This window comes from Sesamum indicum, linkage group LG12 (genome assembly GCF_000512975.1).
Source record: "Sesamum indicum cultivar Zhongzhi No. 13 linkage group LG12, S_indicum_v1.0, whole genome shotgun sequence".
Classification (NCBI taxonomy): domain Eukaryota; kingdom Viridiplantae; phylum Streptophyta; class Magnoliopsida; order Lamiales; family Pedaliaceae; genus Sesamum; species Sesamum indicum.
Genome location: NC_026156.1, coordinates 1,000,164 through 1,016,288, shown reverse-complemented (window position 1 = coordinate 1,016,288; position 16,125 = coordinate 1,000,164). Strand labels below are relative to the sequence as shown.

At 36.3% G+C, this 16,125-nt stretch overlaps 3 protein-coding genes across 3 annotated transcripts in view; 1 reads left to right on the top strand and 2 right to left on the bottom strand.

The window, feature by feature from the left end:
* Positions 1–1,461, top strand: part of LOC105174894 (endoglucanase 11) — a 3,643-nt gene extending 2,182 nt beyond the window's left edge. The window contains exon 5 of the mRNA XM_011097140.2: positions 502–1,461. Within this exon, the coding sequence (XP_011095442.1) occupies positions 502–1,170 (669 nt within the window). The 3' untranslated portion in view covers positions 1,171–1,461. The remainder of the gene's footprint in view (positions 1–501) is intronic.
* Positions 4,542–7,240, bottom strand: LOC105174893 (aspartate carbamoyltransferase 1, chloroplastic-like). Its single transcript, XM_011097139.2, has 6 exons — positions 6,873–7,240; positions 6,105–6,672; positions 5,891–6,030; positions 5,415–5,588; positions 4,988–5,224; positions 4,542–4,877 (listed from the first exon to the last, which is right to left on the bottom strand). The coding sequence occupies exons 1-6, from the start codon at positions 7,050–7,052 to the stop codon at positions 4,770–4,772; spliced, it is 1,407 nt and encodes a 468-aa protein (XP_011095441.1). The 5' UTR covers positions 7,053–7,240; the 3' UTR covers positions 4,542–4,769.
* LOC105174892 (GDP-L-galactose phosphorylase 2-like) lies at positions 9,233–12,217 on the bottom strand. The gene is made up of 6 exons (XM_011097138.2): positions 11,474–12,217; positions 11,213–11,334; positions 11,051–11,110; positions 10,641–10,883; positions 10,090–10,524; positions 9,233–9,967 (listed from the first exon to the last, which is right to left on the bottom strand). The coding sequence occupies exons 1-6, from the start codon at positions 11,595–11,597 to the stop codon at positions 9,626–9,628; spliced, it is 1,326 nt and encodes a 441-aa protein (XP_011095440.1). The 5' UTR covers positions 11,598–12,217; the 3' UTR covers positions 9,233–9,625.

The following is a 16,125-nucleotide window of genomic DNA, read 5'->3' as shown; positions in this document are numbered from 1 at the left end:
CTTTTCCCCCCTCTCCCTCCCTCCCCCCCCCCCCCCAATGCTTTCAAGATAGAGGAATTCATAGAGTCCCAACATTTTCCTTGATTGCAGTATAATTGGTGGAAGTTTATTCACCAAGACTCGAAAAAGTCCTCTCCTATAGTGGCATCGTCACTAACCCTTGTCCCCTAAAGGGGAAATTGTACTTTTATTACTATAGAATATGGAGTATTGCATTTTTGGTCTTACAGTCTGCGGGTTAATATTTTTTATCCCACAAATTTAAAAAGTAATTTCAATATATAACAAATTTGATCCCAGTTGATTAGTAGATATAACTATATTTACATGATTTTTAATCTTATGTTCAAAAAATTAATCCAGTAAGATAGGGGATCGAAAGTACAAACAGTCGTGTCCTATATGTGCCAAAAGAAATGCAATTTTCCATCCCCTAAATGCAGACGTCTCTGTTTGTGTTTCTTCTTCTTCTTTTTATAATATAAGTTAGTATTTTTGCAGTTGCCGATGGAAGGTAAAAACAATCAACAGCAGGAGATCCTCCAACAATACAGGTCCAAGGCAGAGCACTATATTTGTGCATGCTTGAACAAGAACAATTCCACTAATGTGCAACGCACCCCAGGTGGACTCCTCTACACCCGCCAATGGAACAACATGCAGTATGTTTCAACTGCTGTTTTCTTACTCACAGTCTACTCTGAACACCTCCATGCCACCAATCAAATGCTCAACTGCCCCACAGATTCAGTGGGATCCCATGAGATCCTCTCATTTGTCAAATCACAGGTGGCCTACATTTTGGGCTCCAATCCCATGGGAGTAAGCTACTTGGTTGGCTATGGACCAGCCTATCCCAAGAGAGTGCACCATAGGGGTGCATCCATGGAACCATACAGAGAGAGCAAGGTTTTTGTAGGGTGCACTCAGGGTTATGATCACTGGCATGGTCGCCAGGATCCAAACCCGAATGTTCTTGTCGGAGCCCTGGTTGGTGGACCTGATAGCAAAGATGAATTCGTCGACAGACGGGGAAACTTTGTGCAAACTGAGGCTTGCACTTACAACACTGCTCCACTGGTCGGTGTTTTCGCCAAACTGAATGCACTAGAAAAGGGTAGCTCCAATTCTACTGCCTCTGCTGGTTTCTCACTGGTTTCTTCAATATAAAAAGTAAGAGAATGTATACAAATTGGGGGGATTCTTTAGTATAGCCAGTAAGGTTATTGTATCTTCCATAAGATTAAAATATAACGTCTTTGAAGAAATTATGAAGGTGAAAAAAGAGTGATAGACTTCAAGAAAAGGAACTTGAGTCATTTTTGTTTTGTATTTCTGTTGAATCAGAAATCCAATGTCTATTTCAATAGAGTGCCTGAACATGGCACATGGCGGAAGATGCCAATTATTCAGAACAGTGTTATATATATATATATATTCATATTAGGGAATGGTATTTAATATTTTGTGGGGGAATGCAGCAAGCAAGATGAGGTCTTTAATTTGTAATAATCTAGCAGTACATGTTCAACACTAACCTTCTTCTAGCATTTAACATGCGAACAGCATAGCAATACCAAGCTCTAACCACCAGTCACTTATCATACTTCTTGCATCCCAATACCAACCTCTAACTACCGCTTCTCTCACCGACAGCACAAAACTATTGGTACAGAATTCATAAGGAACAAAGTTTTCGACATCCACACATGGGCTGGGCATCAAATAGAGGGGTCAGCATTCATTGCTCATCACTTATGAGGAAAAGCTACCACACGAATGCCTAATGTAGAACTAATAGGAGTAGGAATTATGAGACTCACGCCAATCGAACTGATTTTTCAATCACTCAATGATTCTGGATCTTGCTTGCAGATCCGAGACTTTGATTCTTGACATAGTTCAACTTACATAACAATGCGTACCCTTGTTATTGGACCTTGATCAATTTTCACTTTTACTGGGTAAAGGTCATTGATGTGGGGGTCACACACCACAATTGGGTAAATTATAAAAATACCCTTAAGGAAATGAAAAAATGATTAAACGCTCCAAGATTAGTGTAATTCTATTTGGGTTCAGATCGGGTCGGCACCATCTGAGCGGAACTGATGACGTCGTCATCAAATTTGACTGTTGAATCCTTGTGTGGGCAACAACTATCTTTGAATTACACCACTTGGATGTCACTAGCCAAGTGTGACCTGTCTATAAATACCCCTTCAACCTCAATGCCAAGTAAGGACCAAAAACTAAAACTCAAAATAGCAAAGTGCGGACACGACCTTTGGAACTTGTACGAGGTTAGGTAATTCGTAGCTCAAATCATGCATGCATTGTAATTCTTCGAGATATTAGCCCGTGCAGTCAATACAGCTTCTGCAGATAGACTGTACATGCACAAATGCTACCAACTGATTTTTACCAAAGAAAACCAATATTACAGAAACAAGAACGCCATGCAGCTAACCAAGCAAAGAAAGCAGTTGGAAGCACATCCCTTAATAGTAATAATGTTTCTCATGTTCAACGTTACACTTCCTTTGACATCATAAACTAGTGTTCTTCAATATGCAGCAAGTTTCAGAGGTTGAAGGACCATAACTTTGAGTTTGAGTTGCCACTATCTCTGTTCACATAGAATATCTAACATGCAGACAACCTATAAGAAAGCAGAAGAGACAGAATAGAGGCAACCTGTAAGAAAGAAGTAATATAAGAAAATGGGACATTAACCATGATGGTGAAGCCTACTCTATAGCCTTCAAAAGAAAAGAAAAGAAATAAAATAATTAAGCACTCTTCAAATACATTTAGGACTTAAACTATGGGTAGTTTTTACATTACTCATTACCATCCAAATATGACTTGTAAATTTAATCTTAGTTTTGATTGCCATCTTTTCGGGCAATGGTTGGCAAGAAATATACTTTGCAAGGAACCATGCTGTATCTGGGCTTCTGGCACCAAAAAACATCAGAAATTGGCTACACATACTTTAAAATACATTAAAAAGTTTCAGTTTAATGATTTACATCCACACTGGGAAGAAAAAGAAGAAACTAACGGTAGAGAAAGAACAGATTACCAAGAAGGAGAAGATGTCTGCATGAACTTATACAGTACGAAACAAAATGAAACCGCAAAAAATGAGTGTCAGAAGACTTCATTCAGAGCTATATTAAGTTTATTAACCAAAAAAGATCTCAATGATATAATAAATGAATGTGTATTTATTTATGGACATAAATAAAAAGGGCTAACCGTTCAAGGAGTCCAGAAATTACGACGAAGAATTAGTAGGCTAAGACAGAATGATGATTTACAACCAAAGCGGACTATAAATTACCATACAAAACGAAGAAGAAAATATGTAAATTCAGTCTAACCTACTCAAAAACACAATAGATATGAAAATTACCAATCTGCATTTCGTAAACAACCAAAATCTTAGGAACCTGCTGAAGGATTCCGCCGATAATTAGGTCAAGCGGAAGGCCTCCGATGTGCGCCGGCGGAGCCTCCTAGAGCATGGAATACCCCGGATAAGTGTGATGTAGAGATTGGGGCTCCAGGCAACTGGAACATTTGCTTTAAATGCCTTGAAACCACTCATTTTTTCTACTTTTTTTCTTCACTCGTTTTCTCCGCAAAAAGGAAACTGCTCAGCTGATTATCATTAAAAACTGAGAAGAAACAGAGACCAGACATTCGGAGAAGATAGGAACCAAATCGGCGAGAGGTTACATTTCGGTGGCGAAGCTCTCAATGCCGTCGTGAGCAATCGTGACTGAATGCTGCGGAATTTGGGCCACGGCCCATAAGTACGGGTTGTACGGTCGACCCAAAGGCCCATTTTTATTTTTCTCCACAAATCTGCTAACTATATACTCAAGTTTGCTGATAATTGGACGGCAATTGTGTAAAACTCTCAAATTTAGGAGAGCAAAACCCAACTCCATTGTAGAGAATATGGAGAAGAAAGTATGAACTTTCATAAAATTATCAAGCCAATCGGCAATGATGTACAATCAGCCCTATATATACAAGACCAAGAAAGAATCAGCTAACTAATCCTATCATAAGAAATTGAAAAATAATAGACTGTGCAATAAATTAACTAACTAAGTGTACAATAGAAAATATACAAGTGAATGGAGGTCGCTAGGGACCTCATAAGAAAGCAGGTTGCGAGTGATGATCTGGTGGGATGGTGATGCGACATGGTGAGAGACAGCGACCTTGAGTCCGAGCTAGCGACCCCGAGGACTTGCATTTTCTTCACAAATTGGAACGAAGTTCACAAACCTAGCTTTTGTCATAATTATTGCTATAAACTTTATATCTCATTTCATTTTATAACTAATTTCATGGGTTCTTATATCTCTATAGCTTCGGGATGAGAATAACAAGATTAGCTTCGTCATCAAGGATGAAGACACCTGCTGTGAAGGAAAAAAAAATAAACATAACTTTGGGGTAAGACAAGCAACCCCGATTTTTCTTGAACTTATTAACCAATCAAGACGAAGCATAAAAGATGAACCAAGACCGATGAAGATACATTAAAAGTGTAAAAGATAATATACTGGAACAAGAAAGAAAAATTAGGCACCCCGTTCAACTGTAAGAGTAAAACCATCATCTAAGTTACTACAATGACTTGAGTTTCTACTTGTTCTGTCCCAGGGAGGAAGTCCACTACAAGAAAGTGGAAAGCATGCATCTTTTACTAACTCTGTGTAGGGGAATATTTCCAGCACACTGCTTCACCAACCAAGAAGTAAGAGCTTCAAAAGAGCCATGCGAATGTAGAGACCGTTCTTCGCTTGCCTAAAATATGCAGCCCTTGGATCGACATCCACATCAACAGTTATCTGAAATAAGCCAGAGAATACATATGTTAAAATCAGGATAAAGAAAAGTAGAACGATCTCATCAATGGGTAAATTGCCAAGTAATAGCAAAACAGAAAAGGGCAACCAACCTCATCAAGCCTCGGTAGAGGGTGCATTACAACTGCATGTTTCTGCATTACATTCAACACATCCAGATTGACAATGTATTTCCCTCGAGCTTCTTCATATAGATCAATTCTTTCACCAAAGCGTTCTCGCTGAATACGAGTTTGATACACCACATCACATTTAGAGGCCACCTCCAGTAAATCAGCACTTTCTTCCCATTCTACTCCTCTAGATGTTAGATAATCTTTTATGTCATCCTGAAATCCGGATAGGAAGTGTAGTCTTAATTCTTGTATACAATTATATTAAGAAACTTTTAATTCAATCTCAAATTAAATATCTTAGAAAAAAGTTATTTTTTCATATTAATAGTTTCAGCAAACTGAGTTCCTATCAGAAATTTAAGAGCCACCTCCTCCGTTGACAACTCCAAACCCTTTTGCTTACCTTCATTTTTACAACTTCAGGCGACACAAAGTAGATCTTAACATCCTTGTACTTAGCAAGCAAATAGGCGAGTGAGCGGACTGTCCTTCCGTAAGCAAGATCTCCAACAAGTCCAACTTTAATGCCATCAAGTTTTCCAATCTCTCTTTGAATAGTATACACATCCAGGAGGGCCTATTCATTGCCAGAGGAAAGCATTCAAAGAAATAAATAAAAAACAAAAAAAAGAGGAAGAAGAGCCAACGTATAATGAACATGTCAGATACACTCTGATATTACATATACACCATATAGGGATATCCATAACCTGTCTAACATAGCTCTTACAAATCTACAAAATGCTTCATATAAAGTAAGATGCCTAATTTGCTACATCGTTCAGTTGAAGCACATAGACGAAATTAATGGACGTCATTAATTACCAAAGCTTGATTAATGAATTTAAATTATCTTAAAATCATCTCCGGTTCCCAAACCTGAGTTGGATGTTGTCCAGGGCCATCTCCAGCATTGATAATAGGAATACTAGCCGTGGTTGCTGCCCTTCTGGCAGCACCGCTTTCAAAATGTCTCATCACGATTATATCAGAGTATCCTTCAACCGTTCTTATGGTATCTGGAGTTAAACATAAATCAACATGAACAGTTCACCGTTCAATCAAGTAAACAAACTGAGTGACGATGGAGTACCTTCAAGTGTCTCTCCTTTTGCTGCAGAGGAGAATTCACGTGCATTTTCCGTGGTCAAAACTTCCCCACCCAAACGTTTCATAGCAGACTCAAACGAAAGCCTGGTTCTAGTCGAGGGCTCATAAAAAAGTGTGGCCATTAGATACCCCTTAAGAATTTGGCTTCCAGCAGAGTTCTTCTCAATCTTCTCCATTTCAAGTGCCACCTCAAATATGGCGCTGAGAGTGTCTCTATCAAACTGCTGAGCCTCGATCACATCTTCAAGTTGAAACTTATTCCCCAATGAAAATGAATGCTTAGTATCAACTTCCAATGCTTTGCATTGGAGTCCACCCTTGGGAGACAACTTTCCTCGTCTCCAGTCAATTGCCTTGGCACCAGGGAATACGCATGAACGGGATACGTGGGCAGATTGAGATGTGGGCATAAAAGGCGTTCGCTTAACACAACAATTGAGATAATTGCAAATAAACTCGCCATCGTTTCTTGATACCTTAGGGACGAGTACGCCACCATTCAAGGCCCACGTGGAGAATGTAGAAGAGGACGCCATTACAGTCAATAGAACCTGATTACAGAGAAGCTTCAGTCAGGAAGAAAAGAAAAAGAACATTTCAATCTTAATATAATAGCTGAAACTGAAAAACCTTCAGGGGCATTTTATCAAACACATTATTGTCTCAACCGACCACATCATAGGATTGATACGCAAAAAACTCGTGACAGCAATCCACGATAAACATAAGGCATAATTTGTGAGGAACTGACCTTTGTTCGAGATTGGATCGCTGTCTGGATTTGAGCCAAGAATGTCTCGTCCTCAGTCGGTTCTCGAGAACTTATGTGAGTAGGAAAATTTAGCCCTCGGGCCTGGCAACATGAAAATATGTCTCTTCGTTTATCGAACTTTATTTTTCGGCCTCTCACTCTGATTTTATTATGTATCATTAAACGAATTTTGAGTTTTCTTTTACTAAATGAAACAATTTATTATTGTTATTATGATTTTCAATTGATTTTCCTTTAATTGTTTTGGTCTGCTTCGACTTTATCACAATAAATTGAATCCGGGTAAGAATATTCACAAGAGAATTTTTTGGATCCGCCATCCTGCTCATATGATAATGGTCAGACAATGTACTCTTATACCTTGTAACTGCTAAATTATCACACTAAGTACACCTTTACTTGGTTGAAGTTGATTAGGTTGAGATTAGTTGACTTGTGATTGAAATTAGGACTGATGAATTGAAGATTGTTTAGTAATTTGTTTATTAGATAATATTACACATTGCATTAAGTATTCATTGTGTTTTTGTTATGCTTCCTATAATACATTTGATTAATAATAAAATCTTGAGGGACAATAAAGACTCTAAGAATAATACCAAAAGTGTCAAAATCATATTACAATTCAACTTTGGATCTTCCTTCATATGCTAATCCCCTTTCTTCATCTCCACTTGAACGCAGGCCTCGAGGTTAATATGAGAAACCAGAAGTTCTTCAGCATCCGTTCGGATTTGGTGACAGCCTAATACCACTTTCATGGGATTGCAACCAAGAGAAGTGACAAGCCGGCACTCCTTATAACAGGCCAGCCTAACGTAGTAAATGAAAATTGTGAACTGAGTGGTTTAGTAATCATCATATACTCTTTAGTTTTTGTAAAAAGTAGTATATATATATATATATATATATATATATATATATATATATATATATATATATATATATATATATATATATATATATATATATATATATATATATATATATATATATATATATATATATATTTTACTTATCCAATAGAAGGTAGCATCTACAAGAAAACTTTAAGAAAATAAATTTATATCTTTGAGTGAAGTATTTCTATTGTGTGGAAAAATATCTGACACGAGACATCCACGGCCTGTCGTTCCCCAAGACCAAGGGTTCATCCCTACTGAAAGGCCATTGCCATTGGTTCAAAGCAAATGTGGTCCTTGATTAAAAGTACACATAGAAAAGGGCAGAAAATTGACAGCACCTCATAATTCGAATTTTTAACCAAAAACAATACAAAAGAACATGTACGTCTGAGTCCACGGAAGTGGTTATCAGATGAAGCAGGCCGCAGCTTTTTGGTATGTATGTAACCCACACCACCAAAATGGCCCGGGACCACAACTATTTTTGTGGCTCCCCTATTTGTCAGTCTCCATTTGGATGGCTTTATGCTCATCTGCCATGCTAGGACAAGGTTCCCAGCACCTTCAAGCACCCTTCTTATTGTTAAAATGAAAAACAATCAAAGACAACATCCACATTCAGTCAATCTAATGTCTCAACCAGAAATCCATTAGACGTAGTTTTTTACATAATCCACAAAGCAAGCTCCATCCCACAATCAAGCACTAGACACTAGTGACTTGCACAGATAAATCAAACAAGGAGGCAAACATAGTTTGCCTTATTTTGGCAAATCCTAGGGGAAACCAGGGAGATAGGAACAATATTTTACACAATCCATAAAAGCACGCCTCGACTGGACGATCATAGTAATCATCATATACTCTTTATTTTTTGTAAAAAGTAGTATATATATATATATATATATATATATATATATATTTTACTTATCCAATAGAAGGTAGCATCTACAAGAAAACTTTAAGAAAATAAATTTATATCTTTGAGTGAAGTATTTCTATTGTGTGGAAAAATATCTGACACGAGACATCCACGGCCTGTCGTTCCCCAAGACCAAGGGTTCATCCCTACTGAAAGGCCATTGCCATTGGTTCAAAGCAAATGTGGTCCTTGATTAAAAGTACACATAGAAAAGGGCAGAAAATTGACAGCACCTCATAATTCGAATTTTTAACCAAAAACAATACAAAAGAACATGTACGTCTGAGTCCACGGAAGTGGTTATCAGATGAAGCAGGCCGCAGCTTTTTGGTATGTATGTAACCCACACCACCAAAATGGCCCGGGACCACAACTATTTTTGTGGCTCCCCTATTTGTCAGTCTCCATTTGGATGGCTTTATGCTCATCTGCCATGCTAGGACAAGGTTCCCAGCACCTTCAAGCACCCTTCTTATTGTTAAAATGAAAAACAATCAAAGACAACATCCACATTCAGTCAATCTAATGTCTCAACCAGAAATCCATTAGACGTAGTTTTTTACATAATCCACAAAGCAAGCTCCATCCCACAATCAAGCACTAGACACTAGTGACTTGCACAGATAAATCAAACAAGGAGGCAAACATAGTTTGCCTTATTTTGGCAAATCCTAGGGGAAACCAGGGAGATAGGAACAATATTTTACACAATCCATAAAAGCACGCCTCGACTGGACGATCAAGCACTAGACAGGAGTTACATACATGATCCAACAACAAAGCATACATATATAATTTGCATTATCTAGGCAAATCCAAACCCAAACCATGGAAACTTCCATGTTGCGCTTCACTGTTTAAGATGCATAAATACTGAGGTCTGAGCTTGGAACCTGACAATGCTGCTACACAGGCACCATTGAAGGGTGGGAGCCTCTAATGGCATCCACGTCTTCATGAGGTGGAGGGGTGACAGCTGACTCCTGAACTGGGGTCTTAGTGACATCTTTGTTCTCATCAAGATTGCAGCAGATGGTTTCAAATATAAGCTCCTTCACCTCCTGGAGCCTGGCTTCAGAGAGGGAAACCTCGGCCAGGAGCCTCCAAGCATTTTCTTCAGATGCTTCCTCATAGTCCTCCTTTCTTTTCAGTACCATATGTCCACTGATCTCCCAAACGGCTGGATTCACTTGAGTGTCGAGGAGCTCAGAGCTCACTTCCCCAAGAGCCTGCTTCTCTGCATAGCACTGTTTTGTTCACATAAAACTCATGGATTAGACATTAGCCTCAGTTAGAAAATATAAATACATAAAACAGCAAATATGCAAAAGATCGAGTTCTATAAGGTGCCATGTACAGTTCTCCTAACCTGTGGGAAGAGGAAAACTCGTTTCCCGGTATCAGCAATAAGTACATTATAAGGGATGTTGTTCTCTTGCAAGCAGATGCAGGAGTCTGAGACAACATTTGATAGATCTTCCAGGGTATTCCCACCCTCAAAAACTAGACCCCTGACCGGATAATTCAGAATATCAGAGATCTTCACTCCACCATTTGTAGTTATTATCTTCTTTGACGGAGCCCTTTCTATGGGGAAAGGTGTTGCTAAGTAATAGGCCTGGAAGTGAAGATGATTGATAGTAGCAAATGCACCCAAGCTATTGTAACCCAAGCGGAAGTAGGGATTCCCTGCTTCTACAGCCATGTAGAGAGCAAGTAAGAAGCTCTCACGATCAATCCTCTGAGGCAAGCATTCAAGAATTCGAGGGATCAGCAGCACATGTCCATATTCAATTGGACTAACCTGTTAAATTGTGCAACACTACATGTAATCAAGCTATTGCTACACCTCGCTAAACACATTTAAGGGCAACATAGACCAAAAAATTGATGTGGGAGCAAAGCAAAATAGATACATACATTGATGGCGACAACGCTAGGCGAATTCTCAGCATCAATTGGTGCCTTTGGAATGAACTTGACAACATTGTCCTTACTGGGCTCAAATTGAAAGAGCAACTCTTCTTGCCCAACTTTAGTAAAATTGAACTTGTTCTCATCAAAGGGCTGCAAGACCTTATCAACACGAAACTCGGTAGGCCGCTTCTTCAGGTGTCTGCCTTCATTCAGCTGGGCAATAAATCCATACTTGCCAGGAATCACCTATAAACCATAATCATTCTAACAGTTAGAAGCAATATAAACACCAAAGGACGTTAATACTACATGTGACAATCAGAGTAGATAGTAAAGAAAAAAGAAGGAAAAAGAAATATAAAAAAGAAAGAACCTCTGACTGTAGATTAGATAGTGCGAAGACAACGACAAACCTTGGTTTCGCAAGCAGTGACATCATAGCGGAAGAGTCCTCTCTGCATACGATCCTCCCACTACCATCAAGAATCATCAATTTTACACAAAGTCGTATAATTTCAGTAGAAAAACGTAAAAAACAAACCCTGTATCAGATTTGCGGTATTTTATTTCTCTACCTCCGCAAGGAGAAGCGAGTCCAAGAAGTCAACGGGAGGCTCGTCGTTCTCGGAGCCAACAGAATCCTTTTCACAGACAACCTTGCTTGTCTTGTTAAAAGCATACAATGGCAACTTTGCCCCTAATCGAATCAACAATACAGTAAATTTCAGACCAAGAAACTACAACCAGGAGTTAAACGCACCGCATGAAATTTACACAGAAATAATAATAATAAAATAAAATAAAAAACAGACCGCAGAAACAATTAAGAAAATTACCTGGGAGGCAGCAGCTTCTGAGGCAATTGCGGCCGCAGCCGGCTGCATGGCTTGCGCCTTCCTCCGCCTCTTCCTTTTGGTAGTTGGAAACAACAGTAGGAACCCTTTTAATCCTTAGCATCATCTTAATATATCTTTCTTATAAAAATACTCCTTTTTCTCGGTAAAAGCAGACAGATTCTTAATCGAGTAACAGAATAGTAGTAGTAGTAGTAGTATATGATAATTAAATACTAATCTACAAATGCAGGGAGCTAATATAGGAGTTGACCGCCGCCAGCAAGGAAGAGGAGGTCGGAAGGGCTGCCACCTTCAGAGGGCAAAGCGCCACGTCCGCCGTGCGGCGAAGGGATGCTCCCGGTCACACAACCCTTGCGTCGTAGTGCCCGGACATGTAGAAAAGGGCGATTTACTCTTAATATAGCCGTGATTGTCGACAACTTTTCTCCCGGGGTCTTACCCCTCTCTAGAGAACAGAAAAAATAAAAAGGAACAACGCCGAAACGTCACTTGAAATCCAGGGTTCCCGGCGATTGAGATTTCGGAGAATCGAGAGAGAGAAGGAGAAGGGATTCGTAGAATCTGTGAAAGAGAAGGGGAAAATTCAATGCTAGTTCTTCTGGTGTGGTGCGTGTGATGTAATGGTGGTTGGGTTAGAGGATGGGTGAATATATATAGAGAGAGAGAGAGTGAGAGGCTGATAAGAGGGAGAGGAGAGTGAATCTGTGAATGTGGTTGTGGTTGTGATTGTATTTGTGGCAGATGGGCTCTGAACTGATTGGTGTGCCCCGGGTTTCACTGTTCCCCGTAAAGGATTCGAATCGGGTCGTCATTCGATTTGGGTTTTGGTAGGTTGAGATAAGAAAGTTATGAGAAATTGCACGACCTATTCTTGTCAAGTTAGTACGTTTCAGATTCCAAATAAAAACCCCATTATCTCCCAAGATTTTAGAGTAACAAAATTACACAACAGAAATTATTGTCCCAGTAACAATTTGCACGTGCCATATTCTATGCATGTACAATCAAATTTAAAATCTATAGCAATTAAATATTTATTTGATTGATTTTTTCAATAAATAAAGAAAACATGCATACGACATTTAAAATATAATAAACACACCACAAAAGAATATATAATATTAATGATAAGATATCAAGTAATAATTTTTGAATCTGTCACATAATATATATATATATATATATATATTAAGTGACAATAATTTTGATCTTATTACTATATAATTCTCAATGACAAGAATTGTCTATAAAATTATCACTATCGATAATTGGTGACAAGATTGTCACTATACATTTATTATTAATTGCTTATAGTGATAATTTAATACCAAATATTTTGTAACTAATTCTTAGTTTGGTTGGAAATAGTGGAATGTTTTGTTACGTGCCATTAAAATATGAATGTTTCAGTTCTTTTATCGTAATAAGTAAATTATTTTGTTCTAGTTAATTTTATATAATTCAGATAGTAATGAATTGCATGTTTTTAGGGTTACCCTCAAATAATTGTTATGATATATAAATACATATATAATATTATTTCGATATATATATAGGGAGAGAATTATAGATAATAGAGCATAAAAGGATTTTGGTACATATCACCATCATCTGTTTCATTTATTTTATTTGGAACTACAAAATAACTTAATGTTCATGCCACTATATCTACATTATTATCAGAGGCATAACTATAAAAATCAATCTTTTATTATTTCAAACCTAAAAAATTGGTTTATAAAACTTTATTCAAAATGAGAATTGAGGGATTTCAAATTATTTGAAACATGGAATTAATCAAATAATTACAATAGATTTATTATTATAAATTTAAAATCCTTAACTCCAAATACAATCTACGCGGAATTTAGAATGGTACACCAAAAAAAGATAAGAAAAAAAAAACATAAATAACTATCTTTGCCACATAGGAACAAGTTGAAGTTTGAAGGTGGACAAAAACTGCAACCACCTCTCATGAATTTGATATAATTATAAATATCTTTTTGTTGTTTGAAAAATTACAAATAATTTATTGGTTTTAACGTTCTTATAACGACAAGCACACTTCGTTAGGTTTTCATTCAATTTTTATAGTGAATTGTCTGAAATGCCCTTTTGAATTATGAATTATAATTTCATATACATTTTAGAATTGTATAAAATACTTTTATGAACTAACATTTTCAATGGATTATTTACTTTATGCACCCACACTCAATATTCTTTTATATTTTTCCAAGTATTTTATTTTTTTTACCTCATCGTCTAACACTACAAAAAATATAACATTTAAAAATAAAATAGCCGTAGCAAATAGTTATTGACAACAATCATGTAACGATTATTTGACTGTGGCATTTGAGAGGGTGGTTAAAACATTTAGTCATGACAAATAACTTTTTCTTTGTGGAAAATCTATGTTTTTTCATCGGTTTTATTTAAACGTGGTCAATAAAAATTATTTACCACGATTTTTAGTCTATAGCTACTAAAATTATATTCAATAATCATTTTTTTACAGTGTAAAGAGCAATAAGATGATATTCATAATACACCAAATCTGAAGGAAGTAGTTGTAATTTACCCAACAAGCAAAGCATGGAATAGTTATTTACCGTTTGAACAAGTGATGGGTTTGTGATGGAGATCATTCTTGGAAGTCCACTGCACAACCTCGATTTGGTGGTCTTTATGTTCTCAACCACACTAGAGATAATATACCCTAAATTTACAACAAAATCCGATCGATGTACAAACTGAGAATATAGAGGAGAATATATTTTACACATGATCCCGCATTTGTTTTAGGTATTTATAAGTTTTGGGCCATTGTTAGGTATATATTTAGCTCAAAGTGATGACACCACGTATGAAACATCAACGGCTCTGATTTTTTTTCAATTACCTTGTTGGGTCGGGTTGATGATTGATCTAAATTCGTGCGAAAAATACACCATTTTTTTGGCCTAATTTGTGAATATATATAATGTGTTGGAGTAAAATGTAAAGCCATGGGAGATTTTACCCACGCCACATTGACTAGATTAATTTTATAAATAATGAATTTCGATTCTTGTGATCAAATATTCAAAAATGTTAACATAATTGCTGCTCTAAATAGAATTTCTTTTTGTTATAATACCTTGTTGCAATTTTTTGAATTGTAATCGGGAGATTATGAATTCACAATGTAAATTTATATTCATAGTATTTTATTATATATTTATTGCTTTATATATATATATATATAAGTTTTTAATAATTTGAATGTGTGAAATGATGTTATAATTTGTAATTATTAAGAAATGAAGATTCCTTGGAATGTGGGCAACGTGAAAATGAAAGGGTTCAAATAAATAAAAGCATAAGGTTGAGTTTTGAATTTAAGAAAAATGTTTGGCAAGCAACCTCATTGGACTATTCTTCACCAAACTTTTTGTATATTTTTTTTAAAAAGAAAATGATAATTACGTGCATGATTTTATTAATACCTTGATAAATTAAGTAATAATACATCAATATAATTAAAAATATATATAGTAAACAAATTATAATAACCGACATAAGATAAAATATATTCTCATATGTTACGTGAAAGTCGAGTCTATAATCTCAAATTTATTTATGAAATATTAATTTTAACTGCTGAATTAAAATATTATCGGACCAATGCAATAGAAACGAATTCAATGCATTATTTGGCGCCAAAAGTGGTATCCACGTCATTATTTGGTCTAAGATTTTTTGTTTTTTATTTTTTAACTTAAAAAATTATCCATTCTACAAAGGTTTTTAGTTCTCTCAAATATTCGGATCTTTTGTTTCAATTCTGTATTTCATTTTTTATTTCCATCCATTTATGAAAGCCAAAATGTAGAAAGTATTAAATACATCTGTGATGTATATGATATATTTGATATTTATATGCGATATAAATTATAAAATAAAACAAAAGCGACCACTCACTTTATTTAACGACGAATAGTTTACATATATATGAATCTTTTAATTTTTACTTATTATTATTATCAACCTGCAATATATAAATCAAGTTGCATTGGACTTGAACCATCCAAACCCGACGAACAACATGATAGTTGTTGATTCTTGCCACTTGGATTCCTAGAAGGAAAAAATTTCAATACGTGGATCTATATAAATACGTATACCAAACCCTTATACATACTTTAGATCATTTGGAATCAAGAAACACAATTTCTTATAGTGAATATATTTGTTCTATCTCTTCAATTTAATAATCAAACTGATTTAAATATTATATGATTTTATTTAATAACCTCCCATCAATTCTAACGTATACTCATTTTTAAAATTTTCAATAGTCATCATCCAAAGATTCCATTATCTTTTGGGGTCCGCGTAACCTCAAAACGAATCATTTTCTATTTTTTTTTAGCCATATTTTGTGTTGTTGTGGAGGAGGGGGGCAGGCAGGTGACTTATTTTGACCCAAACTTGTGGGTAGAGAAGGGAAAGCGAAATGATCTCTATTTTAGTCCTACTTATCCTACACTCCATTTTATTTTTTGGGGTGGAATCTTTATCTCTATCTCACCAGAATCTTGATATGAACAATGCAAAGCTTTTACGCCCATAGCCCAAAAGGA

Excerpts from the sequence above, each read along its gene's own strand:
- LOC105174893 (XM_011097139.2), bottom strand. The coding sequence starts at position 7,052 with ATGATACATAATAAAATCAGAGTGAGAGGCCGAAAAATAAAGTTCGAT. Across the intron at positions 6,673-6,872 it reads CGATCCAATCTCGAACAAAG|GTTCTATTGACTGTAATGGC; the intron begins GTCAGTTCCTCA and ends CTCTGTAATCAG. Across the intron at positions 4,878-4,987 it reads CTCTACCGAGGCTTGATGAG|ATAACTGTTGATGTGGATGT; the intron begins GTTGGTTGCCCT and ends GGCTTATTTCAG.
- LOC105174892 (XM_011097138.2), bottom strand. The coding sequence starts at position 11,597 with ATGATGCTAAGGATTAAAAGGGTTCCTACTGTTGTTTCCAACTACCAA. Across the intron at positions 10,884-11,050 it reads TCACTGCTTGCGAAACCAAG|GTGATTCCTGGCAAGTATGG; the intron begins GTTTGTCGTTGT and ends TATGGTTTATAG. Across the intron at positions 10,525-10,640 it reads CTAGCGTTGTCGCCATCAAT|GTTAGTCCAATTGAATATGG; the intron begins GTATGTATCTAT and ends ACAATTTAACAG.